At 48.3% G+C, this 26,550-nt stretch overlaps 1 protein-coding gene across 3 annotated transcripts in view; it reads left to right on the plus strand.

Moving 5' to 3' along the window:
• Positions 1-26,550, plus strand: part of TNIK (TRAF2 and NCK interacting kinase) — a 200,852-nt gene that overhangs the window by 15,190 nt on the left and 159,112 nt on the right. For all 3 annotated transcript variants that reach the window (XM_064164894.1, XM_064164895.1, XM_064164896.1), the window contains exon 2: positions 18,809-18,874. In XM_064164894.1, the coding sequence (XP_064020964.1) occupies positions 18,809-18,874 (66 nt within the window). The remainder of the gene's footprint in view (positions 1-18,808; positions 18,875-26,550) is intronic.

Consider the following 26,550-nt stretch of genomic DNA (forward strand, 5'->3'; position numbering starts at 1 on the left):
CTCAGGGCACACAGGAATGCATCCAGACAGGGCTTGAAAGTCTCCGGAGAAGGAGACTCCACAACCTCTCTGGGGAGCCTGTTCTCATGCAATAGAATCATAGAATGGTTTAGGTTGGAAGGGACCTCAAAGCTTATCCTTTTCCAACCTTCCATCATAGGCAGGGACACCTCCTGCTGGAACAGGTCACTCAAGGCCTCATCCAACCTGGCCTTGAACACCTCCAGGGAGGGAGCAGCCACAGCCTCCCTGGGCAACCTGTGCCAGTGTCTCACCACCCTCACTGGAAAGAACTTCTTCCTAACATCCAGTCTAAATCTCTTCTCTGTCGGTTTAAAGCCATTCCTTGTCATCCTGCCGTTACAAGGCCTTGTCAATAGTCCCTCCTCAGCCCTCCTGTAGGCCCCCTTCAAATACTGGAAGGCCACTCCAGGGTCTCATCGAAGCCTTCTCTTCTCCAGGCTGCAGAGACCCAGCTCTCATAGCCTGTCCTCAGAGCAGAGCTGCTGCAGCCCTCTGAGCATCTTCGTGGCCTCGATACTTCATTGGAAGAATCTTGCCTGTTCTCCTTGACTTACAGAGACCCAGAGTTTACTTCTGCCTCTGAGCTTTCTCAAGAAGAAAGAAATGGGCAGGGTATTTTTTTCCTCCCTGTGGAAGGAAAGAATGGAGGAGTTTCTCTAAGCACAGATGTGGTTGGGTTTGCCTGAATGCAGTGCAGAGGCTGTGTCTCCAGGCTCCCTGGCCAGCCTGCTTCGCTACTCTTGCAGGCTTTGCTTCACATAAGCATCCAGAGCTGCAGAAGGCTTTTCAGATGCTAATGAGGAGGTTCATAGGTAAGATCCCCTGCGGGGAAAGGAATGCTAGGAACAGCCTCATAGAAGGGGATTTCAAGGTGAGAAGGGGTCAAACATCTTCCCTAGACACACTTACAAGTGATGTAGCCCTGGCAGAGTTGACAGTGGAAGTCAGACCCTCTGGCCTCTCATCTTGTGCTGTAGCCATGAACCTCTGCTCTCCTAAGATTAGATAATGTGTATTTTTGGTATCTGCAAGACGTGATGAGCAAATTCCTTTGACTAAAATGCTTTCCTTACATACTTGCCAACACAGACTGAGGTTTGGGATGTGAGGGAAGGGAAATAACTTGCAGGTGTCAGTTTTCAGGAGGGAAATCAGAGGAGCAGCATATAACCCAAAAGGTCAGGGTTCTTAGGAGAACTCAGTGGTCAGGATCACATCCTGCATTTCTGTTTTAGAGTAAGTAATGTGGGGAAGCCCTGGTGTGACCACTTGCTGCCAGCAGCCTGCCATGATTTTCAGTATTACTGGACAGTCTGGATCTCTGGCAGTGGTGAGACATGGCAGTGGGGTTTGTTTGGGCCCTGGGATAGATGCTGAAGGTATCAGGGTTAACTTTATATCTGAAATGTTTGGGTTCTTGACGGATCCAGCTGCAGAGCTCTGGCTTTCCATAGTGTGAGCTGTAGTAGCACAGCACTTGGTGTCACCCCTGCTCAAAAGTCCATTCTGGCTCCAGAGCTCTTGCAGTCTGGGGAGACACTGAGAGCTGAGCTCGTTTCCCAGTGTGATGAAATATTCCTTTCCAATACATGAGGCCTTCAAGAGGAGAGGAGGATTACAAAGGGCATCTTATTCTCGCAGTACTTTGTCTTCCTCAGCATAGCCTGAGGCTGTAAGGTGGGCTGGAGCCTGGCTGGAGCCTAGCTGAGCCTGCACTGCCCTTGGCTTTCAATAAAACTGCTGCGGCTGCTCTCCCCCCTGACCAGGGCAGATGGCTATGGGCCAGCCAGGTCTGCTAGCTGGAACGAGGTGATGCTGTCTGCTGGCTGACAGCTCTGAGGATTTAGAGTGGCCTGGCAGAGTTTGTCGTGCTCTTTATTGAGCTTTCTGAGACAGTGATGGTGTCTAGTTGTTAAAACTCTTGCATGGATTTGGTTTCTGGTTATGAGCACCCTTATCTGCTTCTGTAGCCATTAGCTTTTTGTCTTGCCCATGTGGGAAAGTTATTTCATCCAAAAAGGCTTTTTCTTGTTGGCTCTAACACTTACTGTGTGGAATGAAAATTATTCTGGGGACTGTAAAAAAGGAGATGGACTTTGGGAATTACAGCTGAGAAGTTGTGTTCCTCTTCCCTCATAAGAGCAGCGAGATCTCCGTGGAAAGTGTGAATCTCTCCCAGGCTGAGTTCTTGGTCATGCATCATGCTGAGAAAGGAGAAACACATGTCCTAAGATCTCTTTTGCTTTCCTTCCTTACTTTGTGCAGCATCATCAAAATGCTCCTTTTGGCCTTTTCAACTCATCAGTCTGCTTGTGAAGTATTCAGAAAAGCTTGGCCTGAGTTTGCATCACTGTCAGTGGGTTGCATCTTTTTGGAGTGGCTTTGATCTTGCTTACTCCGTGCTGAGTAATTTACACTCCTCTCACATGAGCAGCAGCTTCAGTGGATCTGCAGCCCTCTGAGAGTCCAGCCCTTGCAGGCTCTCTCAGTTTCTCCTAACGGTAAGCATTTAAATGGCATTACAGCTGCTTATCCCAGTCTCGTGCTTTAATTTTAGAGTCATTAACACCTCTGTAAAGAAAGTATAAAACTCTTGCAAAGTGCCACTGACTGCCTGTGGTTTGAATGGCTATCCAACAGGTGTTGCTCTGCTTGGAAGGTAGGATTGCCCTGCAGAGGGACCTAGACAAGCTGGATGGATGGGCAGAGGCCAGTGGGATGAGATTTAACAAGGCCAAGTGCAGGGTTGTACACTTTGGCCACAACAACCCCAAGCAGTGCTACAGTCTGGGGACAGAGTGGCTGAGAGCAGCCAGGAAGAAAGGAACCTGGGGCTGCTGGTAGATAGTAGCTGAAGATGAGGCAGCAGTGTGCCCAGGTGGCCAAGAGAGCCAATGGCATCCTGGGCTGTGTCAGGAACAGTGTGGCCAGCAGGACAAGGGAGGTTATTCTTCCCCTGTACTCAGCACTGCTCAGGCCACACCTTGAGTGCTGTGTCTAGTTCTGAGTTCCTCAATTCAAGAGAGATGTTGATGTACTGGAATGTGTCCAGAGAAGAGCAACAAAGCTGGTGAGGGGCCTGGAGCACAGCCCTGTGAGGAGAGGCTGAGGGATCTGGGGGTGTGCAGCCTGGAGAAGAGGAGGCTCAGGGCAGACCTCATTGCTGTCTACAACTCCCTGAAGGAAGGCTGTAGCCAGGTAGAGGTTGGGCTCTTCTCCAGGCAACCAGCAACAGAGCAAGAGGACACAGTCTCAAACTGCATCAGAGCTGGATGTTAGGAAGAAGTTCTTCACAGCAAGACTGATTGGCATTGTAATGGGCTGCCCAGGGAGGTGGTGGAATCGCTGTGCCTGGAGGTGTTTAAGAGGAGTCTGGATAAGGCACTTAGTGCCATGGGTTAGTTAATTAGAAGGGTTAGGTGATAGGTTGGACTCAATGGTCTTAGAGGTCCTTTCCAACCTGGTTAATTCTGATGATTCCCTTCTGGATGTGAGATTAGACATTTCAAGATTTATTGATTCCATCCACCCCGTGGTGTCTCAGGGGTCATAAATGTCCATCTCACCTCTTTGCTGCATCTGGTTTAATGGCACCTTTCAAATGATGTTAGCAGCTTTGTTTTAAATGATTGGTGCTATTTTGTTACCTTCACAAGGAGACTTTGCTGCTCAGGGGTGATCCTGCCATGAAGTCAACTGGAAAAGATGAAGCTGGCTTTATTCTTGAACATTGCCCTGTGCAACAGCAGCGCCGCAGGGGTTTGATCTTCCTTGTGGCCACTGGGAGGTCCTACTCTTGCTCTCTTTTCTTGGTCTTTTGAGTTCTGCACTGAATTATGGTGAGCGTTAGGCTGGTAGAAAAACTAATAGAGGTGAATAATAGCACCAGATACATGGAAATCAATGTTCTTCTCCTTGGAGGCTGTAGATGTAATCCACTTAGTATTCTGTGGAACACAAGATTAATTTTCTTCAGCATAATACATGTGAGGGCTTTTCTTTTGAGTTTACTGGCAGAGGCATCACTGCGTTGTTGAAGCTGAGTGCAGGGGATTAGGAGGGGGGGAAGGATGCTGACCCAACATCCAGAGCATGCAGGAACAGCAGAATCTGGATAGAGGAGATTAAGTTTCTCCCTCACTGGCAGGACTTTTCTCAGAGAAGTATGGCTGGGACTGCATGTCTCTTACTGGGATGGACCTTGTTGTGTTTGCTCCTTGGCTTCTGTTGTGTGTCAGGATATCTTTCTGTTGAGCCAGCAGTGTGCCCAGGTGGCCAAGAGAGCCAGTGGCATCCTGGCCTGGATCAGGAACAGCGTGGCCAGTAGCACAAGGGAGCTGTCTTAGCCTTGCACATGGCAAACAATCACAGAACAAGGGGACACAGAATGAAGTTGTGCCAGGGGGAGGTCTAGGCTGGATGTTAGGAGGAAGTTGTTGGCAGAGAGAGTGATTGGCATTGGAATGGGCTGCCCAGGGAGGTGGTGGAGTCGCTGTCCCTGGAGGTGTTGAAGCAAAGCCTGGATGAGGCACTTGGTGCCATGGTCTAGTTGATTGGACAGTACTGGGTGCTAGGTTGGCCTGGATGATCTTGGAGGTCTCTTCCAGCCTGGTTGGTTCTATGATTCAACTTTCTGATGTCTAAAGTATTGGAGAACAGCTCTGATTTGCCTGGACTGTGTGGTGAGGCTCTTCTGGTGTGTTCCCAGTGCCGAGCAGCATATGGAAACCAGCTCCAGCCTTGCACTTGTCCTCCTTCACAACATACCTTTGCTGTGATTTAAACTCACAGAACTGCTCAGCTTAGCAGAGGTTCCTTTAAAACAACAATAAAGCAAGTTCCCTGCTCTTTTTCTTTCACAGGATGGAAAGAATGCAGTGACTTGCCAAGCTTAAAGAGGAGTAGATAGGGCAGAAATAAATAAATCAAGTCCATTTACTTTAGGCTGATTAATCTGATATGTTCTTAGTTTTCTAAAATAAAATCTAGCCCCAGCAAGCTTAGGAAATTGAAGAACAATAGTGGCAATTAATTTGAAGTGGTTATGCATGTTCCCATCTCCTCCTCATATCACTACACCCGCATAATTAATCTCACCTCTTGTGCCTGTGGGCCAAATCCTGCTTGGGCATGTGCAGTTGTCTCCTTGGAGTTGGAAAAGATGGACCTGAAGGGCTTCCTCTGTGCCTGTCTCCCTGTCACAACAACCCCAAGCATTGCTACAGGCTTGGGGCAGTGTGGCTGGAGAGCTGCCTGGCAGAAAGGAATCTGGGAGCTGCAATAGATAGCAGCTCAATATGAGCCAGCAGTGTGCCCAGGTGGCCGAGAAGGCCAGTGGCACCCTGACATGCATTAAAAACGCTGTGTCCAGCAGGAGCAGGGAGGTGATTGTCCCCTTGTGGTCAGCTTTGGTGAGGCCACACCTCGAGTATTGTGTTTAGTTTTGGGCATTGCAACACAGAAGAGAAGTGGAGGTGCTGGAACAGGTCCAGAGGAGGGCAGTGAAGCTGGGGAGGGGTCTGGAGAATAAATCTGATGAGGAGTGACTGAAGGAGCTGGGGATGGTTAGTGTGAGGAAGAGGAGACCGAGGGCAGACCTCGTTGTTGTCTACAACTACCTGAAGGGACATTGTGGAGAGGATGCTACTGGTCTCTTCTCACAGGTAACTGGAGACAGAACAAGGGGGAATGGCCTCAAGCCAAGGCTTGGGAGGTTTAGATTGGACATTCGGAGAAAGTTTTTCACTAAGACAGTGGTCAGGCACTGGAATGAGCTGCCCAGGGAGGTGGTGCAGTCATCCACCCTGCATGTGCTTAGGGGTGGTTTGGATGTGGTGCTTAGGGATATGGTTTAAGGTGAATCTTGTAGGGCTATAGGATGGAGTTGGTGATCCTGAGGGGCTTTGCCAGCCTGGGTGTTTCTGTGATTCTGAGCCTGGAGAGGGACCATGGGCAGGGATGAGATGGGCGTGTGGTGGATGCTGGGCTTCTAGGGCACATTGCTGTTGGGTGGGATTTCTCTGTTCAAAATCTGAGTACTGTGAACTTCTTTTCCAACCTAAATGGTTCTGTAAGAACTTTGAGATCATCAAGCCTAGCCATTAATTCAGCATTGCCAAGTCCACCACCAAAGCATATCACCTACATGTCTTTTCAGTACCTCCAGGGACAGTGACTCCACCACTTCCCTGACAACCCTTCCAGTGAAGAAATTTTTTCCCAGTGTCCAGTTTAAACCTCCCCTGGCACAGCCCTTGAGGCTATTTCCTCTTGTCCTATTGCCTTGTTTTCTCATTTTAGTTTGGTTAGCAGCAGGCTGGTACCAGTGATCTTACAAGGCTTGCTTTTCTGCTGTGTATGTTGTGCTAATGTTTCCAGCCTGCTTGTGAGAGCTGATAAATTAAACTGGAGCTCCAGCAAAGAGTGTTTTGCTGGGCAGAGGCCAGATAATGTCACGACTGGCTCCAGGGACCAGAGCTAGCAGAGAGCTCCCAAGGCAGGGGGATGTCAGGGGGCTGTAATTTGGCAGGGAGCTCAACTTGTCTTGTGACTCAAAGAAAGGTGAGGGTTGGGTTTATGGAGCATCCTGGTGACTGGCAAAGCAAGAGCAGCACATTTTCTTGGGATGCCTGTGTGACAAAGGTCACTCTGTAATGCATCTATCAAAATAATCTTTGCCCCCCCCCCCCATCAAGCTTAGTAACTCGAGGCAGTGGGATTGAAAGCAAAAAGCATCTTCCTGAATTTACAAGCACCTCACAGCATCAGGAGCCACCAAGAAACACACAAGACTTGCTGTGGGAAGTGCTTTACGACCTGGCAAAAAGCTACTGCAAATCATTTTAGTGACTGTGGATTATCTCTGACTTTTCAGGTCATTTTCTTTTCTGCCTTACATCAGGAACTTGCTTTTTGCCGTGTGACCTTGTTCCTCCACCCCCTGAGTTTGAGTTTGTGGAGACCAAACCTTCAGACTCTCTGCTGAGTCTGGCATTACTGGAGGCAGCCTGTGAAATGTAGGAAGAAAAGGCGAGAAGCCTTCCCTGCCCCTTGTTAACTCTTGAATGAGAAAGGTCTTTTCCTTTCCTTATTTCCACACAGATGAACATGTATTCCATAGTATTTGAAATAATTTTGCTGCTTGTCAAGACAGTTCTATGTAAAAATGTGTTTATAATGCAGAGTTTGGGGAGTTTGATGAGTGTAGCTGGGGGTTTTGCAGTCTCCTGGCTCTGCCTTGCAGAGTTTTGTATCTAGTTGAGCACTTAACAATTGGAAGTGAGTTGCCCTCCTTATTGTCCTTTCTGAAATGATTGCTACTGGAGGGTTCTCTGATCCTCTCCTGCTAACCAGTATTTGTAGGGCCAAGGGGTGTTGAATGGCTTCAGAACAGCCCTGAGGAAAAGGACCTGGAGGTCTTGGTTGATGAAAAGCTCAACGTGAGTGCAGCCCAGACAGCAGTCTTGTGCAGGGCTGCAGCAAGAGCCCTTTTACTCTGCTCTCCTCAGACCCCACCTGGAGTCCTGTGTGCAGTTCTGGAGTCCCAGCACAAGAAGGACATGGAACTGTTGGAGTGAGTCCAGAGAGCCACAAAGATGCTCAGAGGGCTGCAGCAGCTCTGCTCTGAGGACAGGCTATGAGAGTTGGGTCTCTGCAGCCTGGAGAAGAGAAGGCTTTGAAGAGACCTTGGAGTAGCTTCGAAGGCCTTCTGAAGGCAGGCCTAGAGGATGGTTGGGGAGGGACTATTTGCAAGGTCTTGTAATGACAGGACAAGGAGTAATGGGTTTAAAACTGGCAGAGGGGAGGTTTAAACTGGACGTTAGGAAGGAGTTCTTTCTAGGGAGGGTGGTGAGACACTGGTACAGGTTGCCCAGGGAGGTTGTGGATGCTCCCTCCCTGGAGGTGTTCAAGGCCAGATTGGATGAGGCCTTGAGCTACCTGCTCTAGTGGGAGGTGTCCCTGCCTATGGCAGGGGCTTGGAACTGGATGATCTTTGAGGTCCCTTCCAACCCGAATCATTCTATGATTCTAAGTGTAAGGAGCTGATGACAAGTGAGAGGCTGTGGGACAGCTCTCTGATAAGCACTGACCCAACAGACAGCTCCATGTTCAGGTGATCTGTGCTAATCAGGCTGGTGTGAGAAACTCAACTGTATCCAGGAAGGTGATATTCCTCCAGACACATATGGGGACTCTGTCTTGATCGCAGCACTTCTCTGTTAGTCATGGCAATCACTTCAAACTGGGATGTAATGGTTTCAAATGGGCAAGGATCTGCACTCAATGCTCTCTCTCTTAAGGGCAAGGTGTAACTTCTGATCCTGTACTGTGCAGATGGCATGAAGGGTTGCCAGCAGTTCCGCAAGGCCAAGCCTTCCTTAGCCGTGGTATCAAAGCTCATCTGCTGCTGATAGTTGAACATGAATGGTCACAGCTCTTGTTCAGATGCCTCTTCAGCTCTCCCATGAGTTTAAGGCTCTCTGAGGCTCCTTGGCATGTGTGCATACATGCACAAGTCGATTGTTGCACAAGTCCCTGCTGTTGAGGGCTGTGCTCTGTAGGCTGTTGGTGCCACACTGACACAACTCTTTATCCCCATCAACTAGCTTATGATCCTGCTCTGGCAGGGAGGTTGGGCTCAATCTCTGGAGATCCCTTCCAACCCCTAACATCCTGTGAACTTCTTGCTGGTCAGCTCAGCCTACAACTTCAACTGTAACTTTAAAACAGACATAAAATTGGAAGAGCACCCTACTTCTAAATAGCAAAGAGTTTAAGACTTCTTGTTTGTTCTTTTTCTTTTCTTCTCCTAAATGCATCTGGAAGTGAGGTGTTCTCCTATTTTAAGGCATTCCTTTGGCTACAGCTGTCATTCCAAGGAAGGAGCAAGGCTGACCTTTCTTGACAAAGAAAGTCCCAGATGGCTGACTTCAGCAGTCTCCTGTGAGAGCTGCAGGAGCTGGAATGTCTGATCTGTAGTGACTTGGAAAGGTACAAACTGGTTTCTGAGCCATCATCCCTGAAGCCAACCACAGGCCAAACCATAAAGATGACCTGTGGTTGGAGACTGTTTTTTTTGCCTGCGTATTAGAGACAGCTCTGCTTTTGGTGTGAACTTGGCAGTGACCTTGCTTTTCCAAGTGTGCCTTCAGAAGTGGTATGTTAAGAGGCTATAGTTCTGAAACAGCTGCTTTGGTAAGTAATTAAACCAACTCCTCTGAGGGCCCATAAACCTCTGATGGCATTTACCAGTAGGTAGCAGTTTCAGCTGGATGCTAACATTTGCTGGCTGAGGTGAAGCTCTTTGTATCACAGATTGCATTTGCTTGGAAGGGACCCTCGAAGATCATCTTGTCCAACCCTCCAGCCATCAGCAGGGACACCTCCGGCTAGATCAGGCTGCCCAGGGCTACATCAAGTCTGATCTTGAATGTCTCCAGGGACAAGCCCTCAACCACATCTCTGGGCAACCTATTCCAGTATTTTACCTCTCCTATTGTGAGGAATTTGTTCTGTATGTCTAACCTAAATCTTCCCTGCTCCAGTTTCAAACCATTGCCCATGGTTTTCTCAGAGGAATGAGATCTAAACATTTAGGAATGATATCTTACTGGTCTGAAGCTGCAGATAAGTGACTTCCAGTGAGGAGAGTGACCAGCTGCTGTGCTCTAATTGATGTCTGCATCCAGAGAAGTGTGATACAGTACTAGCAGTGACTTTAGATCTTCTGGGGACTATAGATATGATTTATAATTGGCACCATAGCTTTATAGAGACACTGAGCCTTTTATACATTGTCCTGTTGAAGTTGTGTGCTAGAATTGGGCATGTGTTGAAGTGGCTGGTTGGACTGGGGCTGCATTCATCTAACAGGGTGTTGGAAACCTCGGGCTTCACTTAGCAGCAGGGCTCCCGCTGGTGCCTCTGTGCTGATTGACTTCTCGCTCTTGTAGATGAAATCTCCTGTGAGTTGGAAGGAGGGCTTACCATGCCAACTGCAAACAGGTTGTGGAGCCAGCCTGGAGATTTGTGGGCTGTGGTGCAGAGCTTTGAAATCAAGAGAGGGTGGTCTCATTAGGAGAGGCATTCTAATGAAGAATTGTGTTGTCTTTAAGGCACGTGGAGTATCAGAGGGCTGGAGCAACTCTCCTATGGGGACAGGCTGAGAGAGTTGGAGTTGCTCAGTCTGAAGAAGTGAAGGCTCTGGGGAGACCTTATTGTGGCCTTCCAGTATCTGAAGGTAGCCTACAGGAAAGCTGGTGAGGGACTGTTTAGGCTGTCAAGTAGTGATAGGAATGGGGGGAATGGAACAAGGCTATAAAGGCTATAAAATGGGTAGATTCAGACTGAATGCTAGGAAGAAGTTCTTAAGCATGAAGGGTAGTGAGACTCTGGAACAGGTTACCCAGGGAGGTGGTGGAAGCCTCATCCCTGGAGGTGTTTAAGGCCAGGCTGGATGAGGCTCTAGACAGCCTGATCTGGTGTGAGATGTCCCTGCCCATGGCAGGGGGCCTGGAACTGCAACTGGATGATCCTTGTGGTCCCTTCCAACCCTGACTGATTCTGTGATTCTAAGTCTGTGAGCAGGGATCCTAGAATAGGTCAATATATTATAGCTTCAGTGGTTTGGCCTCAGGAGGACCAAGTGGGACTAGGCTGTGTATGTGCACGAGGGATTTTTTTTGCTTCCTTCATTCATGGTGTTGGCTATACTTTTTTCTGGCTGGTGGCTACAAATCCACACTCATGTCTTAAGCTGAACAGTTAATACTTGAAGGAGTGATCCAGCTTTATTGACTGAAAAGCCCAATGTGGTAATTAGTTCTTATTTAATTTTGCTGCTGTCAGCTATTGGCAGGTCTTGACATTTTGGTTAGGAAAGAGGTTCACGTGTGGTAGCTGGAGCTTTACTGCAGCAAGGAGCTAGGGAGAGAGCGGATGGAGACTCAGGAGAACTGATTTATGGTTTAAGGAGAGGAGATGGGCAGAGCACAGAAGTGGATCTCAGTAAGGGCTGGAAGAACAGCTCCTTGTGAGATGCTGAAGAGGAATGGTTCAAATAGATTTGTAAACAGGCTTCTCTCAGCTGTCAAGTGCAGAAATTTTTCTCCTCTCAACAGCTTAGCCTTGACAACAGTTTTTCTTATGCTGTTCTTGACTAACATCTTGGTTTAAAATACAGAGCTGGGTGTTTGGGGGTGAGGGAGAACAAACTGCTTCTTCGAAATGAAAACAAACCCTTTGGTGAGTTCCTTATTACTCTTCCAAGTAGAGCAGCTTGTATTGCTTGAGTAGGCAGGAGGTGCAGTGGTAGATGGCATTGATGATAGCTTGTCTTGTGAGTCTTTGGATGGGTGGGCGAAGGAGGGGAAGAGTACCAAAGCTGGGAGGAGATGATGTGAGATTAAGCAATCCCTGTGAGGGCTGAATAGCATCCAGTAGTCCAATGTGGTTCTACTCCAATACTTGGTTATAGCTAAATGAAACAGAATGCCTCAAAAGAAGCAAAACTAAGCCTGTGCAGCCTGCTGAGGGTTTGGGTTTTTTTTGCACTGCTTTAATTATTGGGTAGTCTTTAAGGCTATGTCTGTGTCCTGGGAAGGCAGTGTTTGGAACTCAAAAAGGTAATGTTCTCAAACTTGTCCTGAAAATTCCCAGGAACTTGATCAATATTTTATTGCCTTGGCTTTTGTCTTCCTGCTTTGCTTTTCTGGCAGTTCTGCCCTAGCTTGTGAAGTCCATCTTCATATTCACAGATTGTATTGGGTGCAAAGGGACTTTCAAAGGTCATCTTGTCCACTCCTGCTGCACTGAGCAGGGGCATCTCCAAATAGATCAGGCTGTCCAAGGCCACATCAAGTCAGTTCTTCATCAGAATTAACTAGAAGTGCTTTGGAGATGGAAACAGCTAGGAGATTACAGAGGAGTAACTGTTTCTTTAAGTAATCCTGAAGCCCTCATTTTTTTTCCTCTTTGTTGCATGCTCTTTGGGGTAAAATCTCCAGGGTGATCTAGCCTTTGTTCTGTCAAATCACACAAATGCTTCAACTCCTGTTACAAGAGCCAGTGTAAAAGGTATGGCAGAATGGGTGAGGTGATGTCTCTTCAGAGGGAATAACAACTCATGTATTAGAGTTCGAGATTGCTCAGGTCCTGATGCTTGGGAGATGTGCGTGGCTGTCTGCAGAGCTTCTGACTGCTAGCAGGAATGTCTTCACAGAGTATGACCCAGCTCAGGCTAGGAAACAAAATCTAGGCAAGTATATAGTGTGTGAACTAAAGGCTTGATCTTTCTACTCATTCCTCAGAGTGATGTTTTACATAATCAGAAGGATGTTACCCAAACAGTGATTTTTCCACATTGGATTGAATTGCTGAAGAGCTTTTCACTCTCTCCTATATTTCTCGGGAATGCTTTTCTCACACTCTGAATTAGTCATCATCTTATAGAAAGTAGAATGGTCTAGGTTGGAAGGGGCTTCAAAGCTTATCCAGTTCCGAGCCCCTGCAGTAGGCAGGGACACCTCCCACTAGAACAGGTCGCTCAAGGCCTCATCCAGCCTGGCCTTGAACACCTCCAGGGAGGGAGCAGCCAAATCTCCCAGGGCAACCTGTGCCAGTGTCTCACCACCCTCACTGGAAAGAACTTCTATCATCCAGTTTAAATCTTCTCTCTGCCAGTTTAAATCCATTCCTCCTCATCCTGTCATTACAAGGCCTTGCAAATAGTCCCTCCCCAACCATCCTGTAGCCCCCTTCAGATACTGGAAGGCCACTACAGGGCCTCCTCAAAGCCTTCTCCAGGCTGCAGAACCCCAACTCTTGTAGTCTGTCCTCATAGCAGAGCTGCTGCAGCCCTCTGAGCATCTTCTAGCTGGAGCTTGATGGGCTTAAGAAGACAACTTTCTGCAGACAGTTGTGGATGTACACTACATCTCAAGACAACTGCTCATGTTAAGAGTGCTGCCCACTGCCATCATGCCAAGCCATGTGATGCTGGGTGGGAAGATGAACTTTCTCTGTGCCATGGCATTGCCATAAATTTACAAGAGACAACTGCTGGGGTGGGAATGATCCTTTGGTGCTTCCCTATGTCAAAAGTCTCTCTTTGTGACTGCCAGGACTTGTCTGAGCAGAGGCAAGGGCTCATAGTCAGAGCTCGTTGGTCTACTATTAAGGGTCATGAGGCTTTGTAAGCTTGCTTTGGTTGTTGAGGTTGCCTGATGAGTTTAGTGGGATCTCCTGTTGAGGTTGTGTTGTTATGGTGCTGTAAGGCAGAGGCTCATAAAATCCTGATGTTTGGGAGTGTTAGATGCACAGGGTTTATTCTTAGTGGAAAGCTAAAAAAAAACTTCTCCTAGTGCCATGGAGTTGTTTCAGCTAGCTGGTGCCTGGAGATGCTCCTCTGCCACTGACCCATCACTGTACAGCCTCCAGCTGCACAGAGTGGTTTCCTTCTCCAGGGTTGTAACATTTGCTTAATGACTGGTTATCTCCATCTTTTTTTTTTCCACTGGAAGTTGTTATTAGCAGCTCAGAATTGGGAGACTAAGTGCACAACCATTATAGAGGCTCTGATCTCTCATTTCCCTTCCCTGTGCATCCACAGCACTCAGGGTTTAATTGGTGTGCCATTCAGTTTCCCCCCCAGCACCTCTCTCCTGTCGTCTCCTGTAACCCTGTTATATACCTTTTGGGAGGGGGGCTGGAAGGGAGGAAAATGAGGCTTCTGCAAGCAAAACAAGTTTGATAGACTGTGCATAAATGCTGCTTCTTTGTGTGGGCGTCTGCATAGATGTCTTTAGGGATAGCTAACTGGTGATGCTCTAACTAGGTGGTCACAGTAACCACCCATCACCAACACACACCTGCACCCCTCATCTCTTAGCTGTCTTAGCCTTGCACATGGCAACCAGCAGCAGCACAAGGGGACACAGTTTCAAGTTGTGCCAGGGGAGGTCTAGGCTGGATGTTAGGAGGAAGTTGTTGGCAGAGAGAGTGATTGGCATTGGAATGGGCTGCCCAGGGAGGTGGTGGAGTCACTGTCCCTGGAGGTGTTGAAGCAAAGCCTGCATGAGGCACTTGGTGCCATGGTCTAGTTGATTGGACAGGGCTGGGTGCTAGGTTGGCCTGGATGATCTTGGAGGTCTCTTCCAAACTGGTTGATTCTATGATTCTAAGTGGTCTCCTCAAGCAAAGTGTTGGCTCTCTCTGCCTTGATCTCATTGAGACATCACGGTATGTAGGTGAGGACATCTTTCAGCTGTAGTTCTGCAGGGTCTGAGTTAGAGCAGAGTGGTTTTAACCAGAAGCTTGTTGCTGCTCTGAGCCCTGCTGCTGTATGCTTCTTGCTGATAAGCCCTTCAAAAGGGATGCTTGTTTTGTTGCTGGAGTCTGGATGCATCCTGCTTTATCACTCACGTACAGAAGCCCCTTTTTCTGATATTGCAGCAGTTTAAAATACACTGTTTATTGAAATAAAATGGACTTTTTTTCCCTCATGACACTGCTGGAAGTGATGATGCTCTTTCCTTGTTCTGTGCCTCCAAACTGTTTTAGCTACAGAGACATTAGTGCCACTGATTTTCCTGGGACATGAATAAGGGCTATTAACAAATTCCCTCTTGAATTTGAGCCTGTTCTGGCTGCAGCTGTGGAAGCAGGGTATGATCCCAGCATGAGAGCTTGAGTGCCAGCCTGTCCCTGGCCAGAGAACCCACGGGGTCTGCAAAGCCCTTCCCATTGATGCCACTATATAAAACATTTCCCATCCTATGAGCAATGGAAGGATCTCCTTGTTGAGTGTTTCAGTGCCGTAAGAGGAGCCCCATGCCCAAGACTGATGCTTTGTCTTCTGGCACAAGTTCAGTGTGACTTGTTCTCCTCAAAGCTTTGTGTGCTGGGGTGAGTCAGTAGCACCTCCTTATGGAGAAAGGTACAGCTGGGTTCTTCTGGGAGGGGGGTGTTGAGCCTTCACCACCCTTGAAAGCCTTTTTGAACCTAATTATTTCCATGGCAGGCAATGGCCAAGCTGTGCAGCACTGCAGGTCTGAAGTGGTTATAGCTGGTAGCTGGTGATGTGCAAGCATCTGTTGGTGTCCCTACAGTTCTGCTTGGATTAGTGCTGACCCTGCCCTGCTCACCTCTATTGGACCTTGTAGGGAGGTGGTGGGTACTGATGGCCTCTGTAGACCAAAGATGAGGTTGATCTGGTCTGAAACTAGCCCTGCCTTGCTGCAGTGCATGGTGTTGGAGTCTCCCAGCAGAGCCTTGGCTGGTGGTAGGTTTTGCCCCTGTCCTTGCCTCTGCCTTTCTGCTCCCATCTTTCTCTAAGGCAGGAGATGGGGACCCTACCTTGATACAAGGGCTCTTAGCAGAGCTCTGGTGCTGCTACAGACATACAACTCCTTTTCTGTCTGAAGCTAATCATAGAATGGTTTAGGTTGGAAGGGCCCTCAAAGATCATCCAGTTTCAACCCCCTACCATAGGCAGGGACACCTCCCACTAGAACAGGTCACTCAAGGCCTCATCCAGCCTGGCCTTGAACACCTCCAGGGAGGTGTACAGCTGAAAATGACTTGTGAGTTTGTCATCAGTGCTGGTTCTTCACCCCCCTGTTGTAAACAGAACATCTTGCATAAAGGATCAGACTGCCTCAGTGTTTTCCTCGGTGGTGGTGGGCTTATGTAGTCCAGATGTTTTCAGTTAAAAAAGGTAAAGTACAGTAGTGTTTGTGCAGGCAGTCAGGTGTGGAGCAGGAGCTGGGGATTGTGGGGGAAAGCCCTCTCAGTGCAAAAGCTACCTCTGGCTAGCTCAGAGCTGCCCAAGCCAAAGTGCAGTGGTGGCAGTGGGGGCAGGCCTGGAGCTGGTAGATCTGAAATCGAGTGATGGATGGTCTTGTATAAACCTGCTGGAGCTGCACCACATAGGATATTTGCACACACTATAGGAGTGAGAAGTGGCCTGGGATAGTGGGGGGAGGTGGGTTTTGGCTTGAGCATCAGTGGAAAGAGGTTGGAAAATGCATTGTGAAGAACAGTTCTCTTTATCAGAAACGGCCAGCTGCATCACTGAACGTTTCTCCAAACCTCCTGATCATCTGCCCTAGGCACAGCTTTCTTCTCCCTTAATCTCCTAGAGAATACTCAAAAATAGATAGACTTGTAGCACTGGAGAAGCCTCTTTCAGAGTTGTTTTTGCACTGCAGAGACCAACCCTTAGGAAAGAAACCCAAGAAGTAAACAGCAGCAGGTCCTGCCATGTTTTCCCTCCACTTCCCTTTTCTCACTCAGTTTGTGGAAACCAATGTCCCACTGGTGCCCTTTCCCATCCATTCTTGGCATTTCCTTGCCTGATCCCAAGGCACTGAGGATGTCCACACCTGGCTGAGATGCTGCATACTCAAAACCTGTTGTGCTGCAGCTTCACCCATGGTGCCTGACTGACCAGTTGGAGGTTAGTTGGGGTATGAGCAGCTCTCATTAGGCTATAAGAGTTGGGGCTCTTAAGCCTGGAGAAGGCTTTGAGGAGACTTTGGAGTGGCCTTCCAGTATCTGAAGGGGGCGTAGAGAGGGCTGGAGAGGGACTATTTACAAGGTCCCATAATGACAGGATGGGGAGTAATGGGTTCGAATTAGCAGAGGGAAGATTTAAACTAGATGTTAGGAAGAAGTTCTTTCCAGTGAGGGTGGTGAGACACTGGCACAGGTTGCCCAGGGAGGCTGTGGATACTCCTACCCTGAAGGTGATTAAGGCCAGGTTGGATGAGGCCTTGAGCAACCTGTTTTAGTAGGAGGAGTCCCTGTCTATGGCAGGGGGTTGGAACTGGATGATCTTTGAGGTCCCTTCCAACCTAAACCATTCTGTGATTCATTCTATGTTTGCATCAGAGCAGATGTCCTCAGAGGTCTCTGAACCTTCTACAGTGTGAATTTCCTGCTCTTTACTGCAGATGGGACCTTGGAAGACTGATCTGGGGCTCGCAGCCTTGGAGCTTCCTGGGGCTTTACACAGAGCAGCTCAAGGAAGCTGGGCATATGACAGAGAGAAGGGCAGGAGTAGGATGGGGTGATTCTCTGTGACCTCGTGTGGTTGCTGTGACCCTGCCGTGGAGGTGTGCTGAGTCCTGTCGGGTACACATCAGTGCAGGTTCTGGGCTGAGTGCAAAGCTGTTTTTGTCACACGAAGACTCAGATTGATTTACTTGTGACATTATTAATGTGTTGAACCTTGCATCTCAGCTGCTCACAAAGGCCCAGTGTTTGACTTTTGGACCCAGAAGTACTCCTGAGCTGATGCAGGCTTTGTAATGAACAAAAGCTCTGTGTCCATAGTGTGGTGGTGGGCGTCTCTCTCCTGTCTCTTGAGGAGTGCTCCTGGATGACTCTCCTTTGCCTGTTAAGAGTTGTTAGTCCAGCTGGCAGCCCCCTGCTTGCAGAGAGGCCAAATTATTCAGTACCTCCCTCCAGTAACTGGAAATGCAGCAGGGAGGAGGGGGTGGGGGTGGTGGCAGCGAGGGACCAAGGTCACCCATGCCATTACGCACAGACCTCCAAGGTGCCGGATGCCTCTGCACCCATCAGCTTCCAAGAGGATCACACTAGGCACAATTGGACTGAGGAGTACAGGGGAATGAGGAGGAACAGAAGAGTATAAATAAAGCTTCTGGAAGGGGGAAACCCACCAAGAGGAGAAAACAGCAGCGCTGGTTTATTTTTCCCTCACTCTCCCTTGTACCTCTCGGCTTGTATCATCTTTTAGCTGTGCTGCTGTGTGAGCTCCAGTTTCTGCACTGCTGTGAGACTGCCCAGCTGGGCACACACTGGGTGAAGGGGGTCTAGGGATGGGTTTTGGTGCTACCTTCCAAACCATTATGTCTTCACATAGCACTGCCCTAGACCTGCTCTTGTAAGCTGACATTTAGGCTAAGTAGCAGTAATGCTGCTGACCTCCAGAACAGACCTGAAACCCCTGTTTTGACCCTAAAAGTGACATCTTGCCAGTTAGATCATTTTATTCCAAAGCTGGTGCTTAAGAAGTTGTAACAGCACATAATTGTTATTATTACCTAAAATATACTGAGCATTTACATTTCTAGCAGATGACAATTGAACAGATCTGTGCTCTTCCACAGGCACTTGCCTGATACCTCTGTCAGTGCCTCCTGGTATCTCCAGATGCTGGGTGTAGGCAGTTCTGGGCAGAGCTGTGCTGCCAGCAGTGCTGCAGCTGCCCATACTGGGAGGGCTTAGCAGGGCTAGCAGCAGCATAGTGCCACACTGCTTTGACCTTCCAGTACTTAAAGAGAGCCTGCAAGAAGGCTGGAGAGAGACTGTTGACAAAGTGCTGTAGTGGTTGGATGAGGAGCATTGGTTTCAAATTAGAGAAGATTTAGATTGGATGGTAGAGAACTTGTTCCTGACATGAGGGTGGTAGAACACTGGAATAGGTTGCCCAGGGAGGTGGTTGAGACCACATACCTGGTGGTATTCAGGGTGAGGCTTGACAAGGCTCTGGGCAACCTGATCTGGTTGAGGATGCCCCTGCTGACTGCAGAGGGGGTTGGACTAGAAGACTTTTGGGGGTCACTTCCAAGCCAACCCATCCTGTAATTCTGTGCTATTCATCATCAGTGTAATGCTGATCCCAGCGCTGCCTGAAAAGCTTAAAACACTCACAACATTCATCTGTGAAATGTTGATCTGTCTTTGAATATTTGATTTTGCAGAAATCCACAAATATTGCTTAGTAAACACATCTTTTTTTCTTCCTTGTCTTTCCTAGGATCCTGCAGGAATCTTTGAACTGGTGGAACTTGTTGGCAATGGTACCTATGGACAGGTCTACAAGGTAAGGACTCCACCTGAGGTGATCCTGTTTGTCTTGGCTGCGTGTCAGATGTGGAGCGTGGCAGCTCATCATCTTGGCTAGGCTTGACCTGTTTCAGGCCTGACAAGAAGCTTTGCTGAACTCTGGCTTTGTGGTCCTGTGTGCAAGAACCGTGTAGCACACAGAGCTCTCGCAATAAGCAATTCATATCAGTTCTGAAGCTATTGCTACAGAATAAATCGCCCTATTTTTTCTCTTCCCCCAGTTGCTTTTTATTGATTATGTGATGAGGAGGGAGTGAGAAGCCTGCACTTTCATAGATAAATCTTGATCTCTTCTAAGAGCTGAGTTAAGGGCTGCAATAGGCTGCCAAATGAGTTTGCTACAGTCTAATGCTCCGCTTGCACACGAGCTGGCTGCTGCCTTCTCCACCAGCAGAAAGCTACTGCAGCAGAAAGAGCACAACAGGCAGTAGGATTTAAATGTCTACAGACACCTGAAAGCAGCTCTTCAAATGAGGACAATGAATGGACTGTAGAGAACAGACTTTTAAACCCATGGACTTCTTTATGAGAAGATTTTAAAGGTGCAGTCTCTGCTAAATTACATCACCTGTCCCAAACTCAGGATATGGCATTTATGTGCTTGGGGATTTTTTTGTGGATGATTTGTGCAGGGTTGTGAAGCCATGAAGATGATCAGAGGGCTGGAGAACCTCCCTTGTCCTATGGGGGAGGACTGGGGCTGTTCAGCTTGGAAAGGAGAAGGCTCTGGGGAGATCTTAGAATGGCCTTCCAGTACCTGAAAGAGATCTACAAGAAAGCTGAGAAGGAACTTTTTACCAGGGCTTGTAGTGATAAGACAAGAGGCAGTGGACTGAATCTTGAGGAGCAGAGATTTAGACTGGAGATCAGGAAGAAATTCTTCACAATGAGGGTGGTGAGATACTGGAACACGTTGCTCAGGGAGGTCATGGATGTCACATTCCTGGAGGTGTTCAAGGCCAGATTGGATGAGGGCTTGAGTGACCCTGTTCTGGTGGAAGGGGGAGGTTGGAACTGGATGATCTTTAAGGTCCCTTCCAGTCTAAACCATTCTATGAATCTATGAAATACTTCAAAGTTTGGGTTTCTGCACACTTAGTATGTGGTGAGAAGGTGTTTCTTCAGCATGGCTGCATGAGAAATGTGACTGGGACACCACAACTCCCCCACACCCCACTTTCCACAAGTTTCTGTATAGCTGAGCCCAAGGTAATTAATGTGGAGTTGGAGGGTTGGACTCAATGATCTTAAAGGTATTTTCCAACTGAGATGATTCCATTCTTCTAAGTTCTGTTTCTGTGTGTGCTCATCACATGCATGTGTACACACAGCCCATCTTTACCCATCATGCCCATATTATCTTTTGGCTATAAAAAGAAAATATTCATGTCTGGATGAGGCACTTAGTGCCATGGTCTAGTTGATTGGCTAGGGCTCGGTGCTAGGTTGGACTGGATGATCTTGGAGGTCTCTTCCAACCTGGTTGATTCTGTGTGTCTGTGATTCTATGTGTTTGGGGACACAGTGGCTGGAGAGCAGCCAAGCAGAAAGGGACCTGAGGGTGCTGGTAGAGAGTAGCTGAAGGTGAGCCAGCAGTGTGCCCAGGTGGCCAAGAGAGCCAATGGCATCCTGGCCTGCATCAGGAAGAGTGTGGCCAGTAGGACAAGGGAGGTTATTCTGCCCCTCTACTCAGCACTGCTCAAGCCACACCTTGAGTGCTGTGTCCAGTTCTGGGCTCCTCAGTTCAAGAGAGATGTTGAGGTACTGGAACATGTCCAGAGAAGGGAAACAAAGTTCATGAGGGGCCTGGAGCACAGCCCTGTGAGGAGAGGCTGAGGGTGTGCAGCCTGCAGAAGAGGGTGCTCAGGGGTGACCTCATTGCTGTCTACAACTACCTGAAGGGAGGCTGTAGCCAGGTGGGTTTGGGCTCTTCTGCCAGGCAACCAGCAACAGAACAAGGGGACACAGTCTGGAGTTGTGCCAGGGGAGTCTAGGCTGGATGTTAGGAGGAAGTTGTTGGCAGAGAGAGTGATTGGCATTGGAATGGGCTGCCCAGGGTGGTGGTGAAGTCACTGTCCCTGGAGGTGTTCAGGAAAAGCCTGGATGAGGCACTTAGTGCCATGGTCTGGTTGATTGGCTAGGTCTGGGTGCTAGGTTGGACTGAATGATCTTGGAGGTCTCTTCCAACCTGGTTGATTCTATGATTCTTTCACTTTGGAGGCAGAGCTCTTGCCTGTCATGTGGTAAAAGACAGTGAGGAGGAAGAGAAGGGCTCTTGAAAAGCTACCCATCAGGAAATATTTTCTGAGTTGTGGTTCCCTCATCCTCCTGCTGCTGTAGGCTGAGCCTGCCAGTCCAAGGGACTGGAGTGAACTAAAGATGAACAGGAACTTCTGGAGTTATAAATGTAAATTTTTGAGCTGGAATAAGTTCCAAAATGATACATGAAAGAAGCCCAAAAGGAAAATAAACCCCCCCCACCCCCCAGCAGAAATGTTCTTATCAAGGTTATGTTCCAGGGAGCCATCCCCTCTGGTGCTGGTTGTTTTTCCACCCTGCGCTCCCCACCGTGGGAGCTCCCTTCTGAACTGTTTTTCTTCTCAGCCGCTAAAATAATGGCTGAGGGTGGGTGACCTAATTTTAACTGGTGCATATTTCTCACAATCAGTGGAAACTATGTGCCTTTAACGGCCTTTTGCAAGCGTCATGTTTTTGTGGAGGGCAGAAATGGGAAATAAGCTGGCTGGTGCTGGCCCTGCTGCTCGGGTTTCCTCTCGCCGCATCTGTGTGTTACCTCAAAGCAGGGAAAAAACCACCCAGAAACGTCCAAGTGTTGGTTTTCTGCGAGGTAAACAGTTCTGCCTCCCCTTTTTTCCTCCTGCTGTACAAGAAAAAATCCTCCTCTTCACTGTTTTTAGCTTACTGGAGTAATGGGATTGTCCTCGGTGTGATTCACTTGGTAGCGGTGCCAGACAGGGATGGCGATGGGGGTGGAGGGGGAAACGCTGCTGTCCACACCAAACTGGTGAGTATTGAGGTATGAGTTCAGGCTAGGACTGACTTCAGAGCTCTTTTCCACTGCAGTCTTGGAGTAGCACCCACTTTATAAACAAAAGGAGACTTTGATAGAAAGCATACACAACTGTTTATGGTGTCCCACCATAAAACCCAGCGCCGAAATAAGATCTCTGTGATTCTTTTCCTCCAGACACCACTGCTGTATTTATCTCTTGAAGCAAAACAAATGGATCAACTTTCAAGACACACAGACCTCCTGGCTCCCTTCTAAAACAGCCTTTAGAAATGGGCCATACCTAGGAGCAGTGTCCTCTATAATTAGATGCTTGTTCCACTCCCATGTCAAACTCATCCCAGACGAGGCTGGGGTGCCTGCATTAGCGGAAGGGTTGGACTAGATGATCTCCAAAGGTCCCTTCCAAGCCCTACCAATCTGTGATTCTGATTCCCATGCCTCTGTGAGGGTGCTGCCTAAGATGCTCCATTGCTGTCCTGGAGGTTGTGTGTTCCTCGAGTTGTATTTTCAGATGTGGAATGAATGATTGTGGTGCCTGCTCTGGTGCTGGACTCCTAGCCTGATCTTTGCAGGCTTGACCCCAGTATTCTCTGTCAGGTAACCTGGTGAGCATCACCTCCTCTTCACAAGGCTGGTCCCTTCCCTGAAGTAGGAGCAGCTCTCCCATTGGGAAGAGGCAGAAATGAGATGCTTATTCCAGGCAGAGGACAGCAGCTTAGGTTTGTATGCTGCAGGACTGCAGCTCTGATGTCTCCCCCAGAAAACCTGACCTAGCAGCCAGCACTAATGCTGCTCATGGTCCTGTTTTTGTTGGAGACTACAGATGTCCTGGTAGTAACCAGCTGGCTTTGCCCAAGGACCTGGAGGAACATGTGCAAGGTGCAAGCCTCCCACTGATCCCATGGGATCAAGTGCAGAGTTGTATTGTTCGGACAACTGAATTGATAGCACAGCCTGACAGAATGGGGAGCCTGAGCAGTGTCAGAAGCCATTAGAGAACACTTTTTCATGGAGCAAACTGCAGGATCTGCTGTGCTGTGAAACCTCTGCCATGGCACAGGTCTTCTCCTTCCTTGTAGGAGAAAAGATGCGTTGGCCAAGTCCAGTGCATACTAAGAGCTCCCAAACGGAGCACATCCCTCTGCCAAAGTGTGAGCACCAGGGTGAATCCAAGTCTCTTTGATCCTGCTTTCTGGGTCATGATTTGAAGGTCCCTTTCAGCTGATACACAATGTTTCTGTAAATCAAAGCCTTTTACTCTGAGGCTTGTGCTCCGTGGCAGAGGTAACTTGTTTGGATTGATCTTTGTGTTCCCAAGGAAAGGCCTTTCTTTGCTCAGGAGTGCAGGTTAGGACAACCCTTTGTTGCTTCTCAGCTCTGGCTGTACCACAGGGACACCTGACCGCTGCAGGAGCCTTCAGCAGCAAGCCACTCTGTTCTCTCTCCTCTAACCCCAACCACAAGCTCTCTTCACTTGGGATAATTGCAGGGAGAAATAACATTCCTTGTTCTCTGCTTAACAATCTCTTGTGAATAGCTTGATTTTTATTTCCATGAGGGACCTCACCAGTGGTGGTTTATCTCTCTGATTGAATCGGAAGCTCTCCTTTATTTCCTAATAATCCTGCATCTAATGTTACAGATTGTAAACTGGTCTTGATAAAAGGCTGAGAGCTTGCTAGCTCTTGTGCCAGAAATTGTTGCAGCAGTGGATTCTTGTGTTCTTGTATTTTCTTCATTTGAGGAGTTTAAAGAAATGGCTCAGAGGAGTATGATGGCTTGAACTTGGGGAATTGAGCCATTGCCTCAGAGGGGTTTTTTTTTGAGCAGCTAGCTGATGGCTGAAAGCAAAACTATCAATGCAGAAGTTGGTCTCTTCTCCCAGGCAGCCAGCAACAGAATGAGGGGACACAGTCTCCAGTTGTGCCATGAGAGGTCTAGGCTGGATGTTAGGAGCAAGTTGTTGCCAGAGAGAGTGATTGGCATTGGAATGGGCTGCCCAGGGAGGTGGTGGAGTTGCCATCCCTGGAGATGTTCAAGAAAAGCCTGGATGGGGCATTTAGGGCCATGGTCTAGTTAATTGTCTAGGGCTGGGTGCTAGGTTGGACTGGATGATCTTAGAGGTCTCTTCCAACCTGGTTGATTCTATGAAATCACTAGGGCCTTTAGAGCATTACCTGAAGTGTGAGGAGATGCTGGCTTGATGCTGCAGAACATGATTATCACTGTTTATCTCTGCTTTGAATTGGAGAGCAAGTAAAAAGTCCTTAAAATACTGTGTATGCTTGGACTGCCTGGATAAAGCCACAGCGGCTGGCATGTCAGATGCCAGCAAATATGCAAGTTGAAAGTCAGAGGACACTGTGTTACTCAAAAACCTTTCCAAGAAGTCATTTCAAAGCTGAAGGAAGGCTTACAGAGGGCTACATCCTGTGCACTGGCTATGTTGAAAGGCAAAGCAATCCCCATGGGTTTTCACAAAGCGGCCTGTGCACGGTGTCACCAGAGCAGGGTTTCAATGCTGCCTTTGCAATAGTGGGGGAAAAAAATGAATCAATAAATAGGTCAGATGGTAACCTTTGCCTCTGTCATCTTGTGTAGTTGTGTAACATTGAACAGGGAAATAAATGAATTTGAGATAATATACTCACATGCTTCTTCCCAGCGGTAGCAGGAGGACAATGGTCATTAATGCCAAGTGCTGCTTTGCTGAGTGCCCTGGGGATGCAGCTCTCCATTTACAGCTTTAGCAAGGTTTTATTTTACAAGGTACAAGATGCAGTCCTGTGGGCCAACTCGGTAACTGCACAATAACTATTGATTGTTTAATTAGCTGGTAAATGCCACATAATCACCAGGCCATTACGCAGCATTATTCTGCGCTCTAAATTAGAGCGTATGGGAGCTGTGAGTCTCACGGCTGTGGCTCTCCAGGGAGCTCCTCCACCACCATCTCAGGATGAGGCAGAGCAGGGGTCACCCCTGCTAGGAGTCACCTTGAGGTGCCATCAGCCACTTCCAGGCAGGGCAGCTGGCCAGAGGCTGTTCTCATCCACTGCCAGCCCAAGTTAGGCAGCCATTTGAAGAGTCATAGAACATCACCTTGAGTACTGTGTCCAGTTCTGGGCTCCTCAATTTGAGAGAGATGTTGAGGTACTGGAGCACATGCAGCAGTCAGATCTCTGATCTATAGTTTACTGTGATATCTGGTTTCTAGTTTAGTGCAGGGGCAGGACCACTTTGATGCTGTTGTACTGGCAGGAAGCTGGTGAGAGGCTTGGAACACAGCCCTATGAGGAGAGGCTGAGGGAGCTGGGGGTGTGCAGCCTGCAGAAGAGGAGGCTCAGGGCAGACCTTGTTGCTGTCTACAACTACCTGAAGGAAGGCTGTAGCCAGGTGGGGTTGGTTTCTTCTGTCAGGCAACCAGCAACAGAACAAGGGGGGACAGTCTCAAGCTGTGCTGGGGAAGGTCTAGGCTGGATGTTAGGAGGAAGTTGTTGGCAGAGAGAGTGATTGGCATTGGAATGGGCTGCTCAGGGAGGTGGTGGAGTTACTATTCCTGGAGGTGTTCAAGCAAAGCCTGGATGAGGCACTTAGTGCCATGGTCTGTTTGACTGGCTAGGGCTGGGTGCTAGGTTGGACTGGATGATCTTAGAGGTCTCTTCCAACCTGGTTGATTCTATTATCTTAAGTTGAAAGGTACCCAAAAGGATCATAAACTGCAACTGCATGCTCCTTTCAGGACTACCTAAAACTAAGTCATGTGGCTAAGAGAATCATCCAGATGCTTCTTGTGCTTGTGACAGGATGTGCTTTTTTGAACTTGCCCTCTATTGTTTCTTGTTAGGGTAGAAGAAGAAGTGGGTCCCAAAGTCTTTGGTTGAGATTTATGTATTTATTACCCATCTGGCATGTCTCAGAATCCAGGGCTGATCTAGCTTTAGGCAGATGCCCAGCTTTGACCCAGTAGATGAAGATTTCGAGGTGTGTGGGTATGAGAAGGTGAACAAAACTTTTGAAATCCAAGGTTGCAAGTTGCTGGAAAGCAAGGAGCAGCAGGGCTACTGAGGCACTTCAGTGCCTGTGTCAAACCCTTTACATATCTGGGGCATAAGCCTGTCTCTGATAAGTGTCCCAGAGGCTTCAGATGCTGAACAAGGAGGAACAACCTGTGTCCTGCATTCTGGGTGCTGTTTGTGGCCTCCCCTGCACATCAGCATCCTTCCTGGTAGCATCTCTGGGCCAGCACTGCCCTGCAGGCAGGTGTGGTAGCAGGTGAAGGTGTTGAAGAAATGTTTTTAGAAGGCTGGGTTGTGGCTTGTTGTGGTTTTTCTTCACTTTCACATCTTTTTTTGAGCGGGAGGTATGAGAAAATAACCAACGTGCAGCCTGTGCCCTGTCTTAGCCTGCCCAAGGTCTGGCTGAGCTGGGCTGCTGCTGCTGGGCCCTTGCATCAGCCCTGGTGAGAACAGAGACTCTGCAGGTCATTATTAGCAGTTCAGCTAATTAGCCTGAATCAAGACTGACATTAATTGTTTTTAATAATCAGTTGTTTTTATTGTCTCTCTTGCTGAAAGGCTGCTGGTCAATAGTTGGGTAATTAATCACTCTTGCTTTTA

This window comes from Pogoniulus pusillus, chromosome 26, assembly GCF_015220805.1.
Source record: "Pogoniulus pusillus isolate bPogPus1 chromosome 26, bPogPus1.pri, whole genome shotgun sequence".
Taxonomy (NCBI): domain Eukaryota; kingdom Metazoa; phylum Chordata; class Aves; order Piciformes; family Lybiidae; genus Pogoniulus; species Pogoniulus pusillus.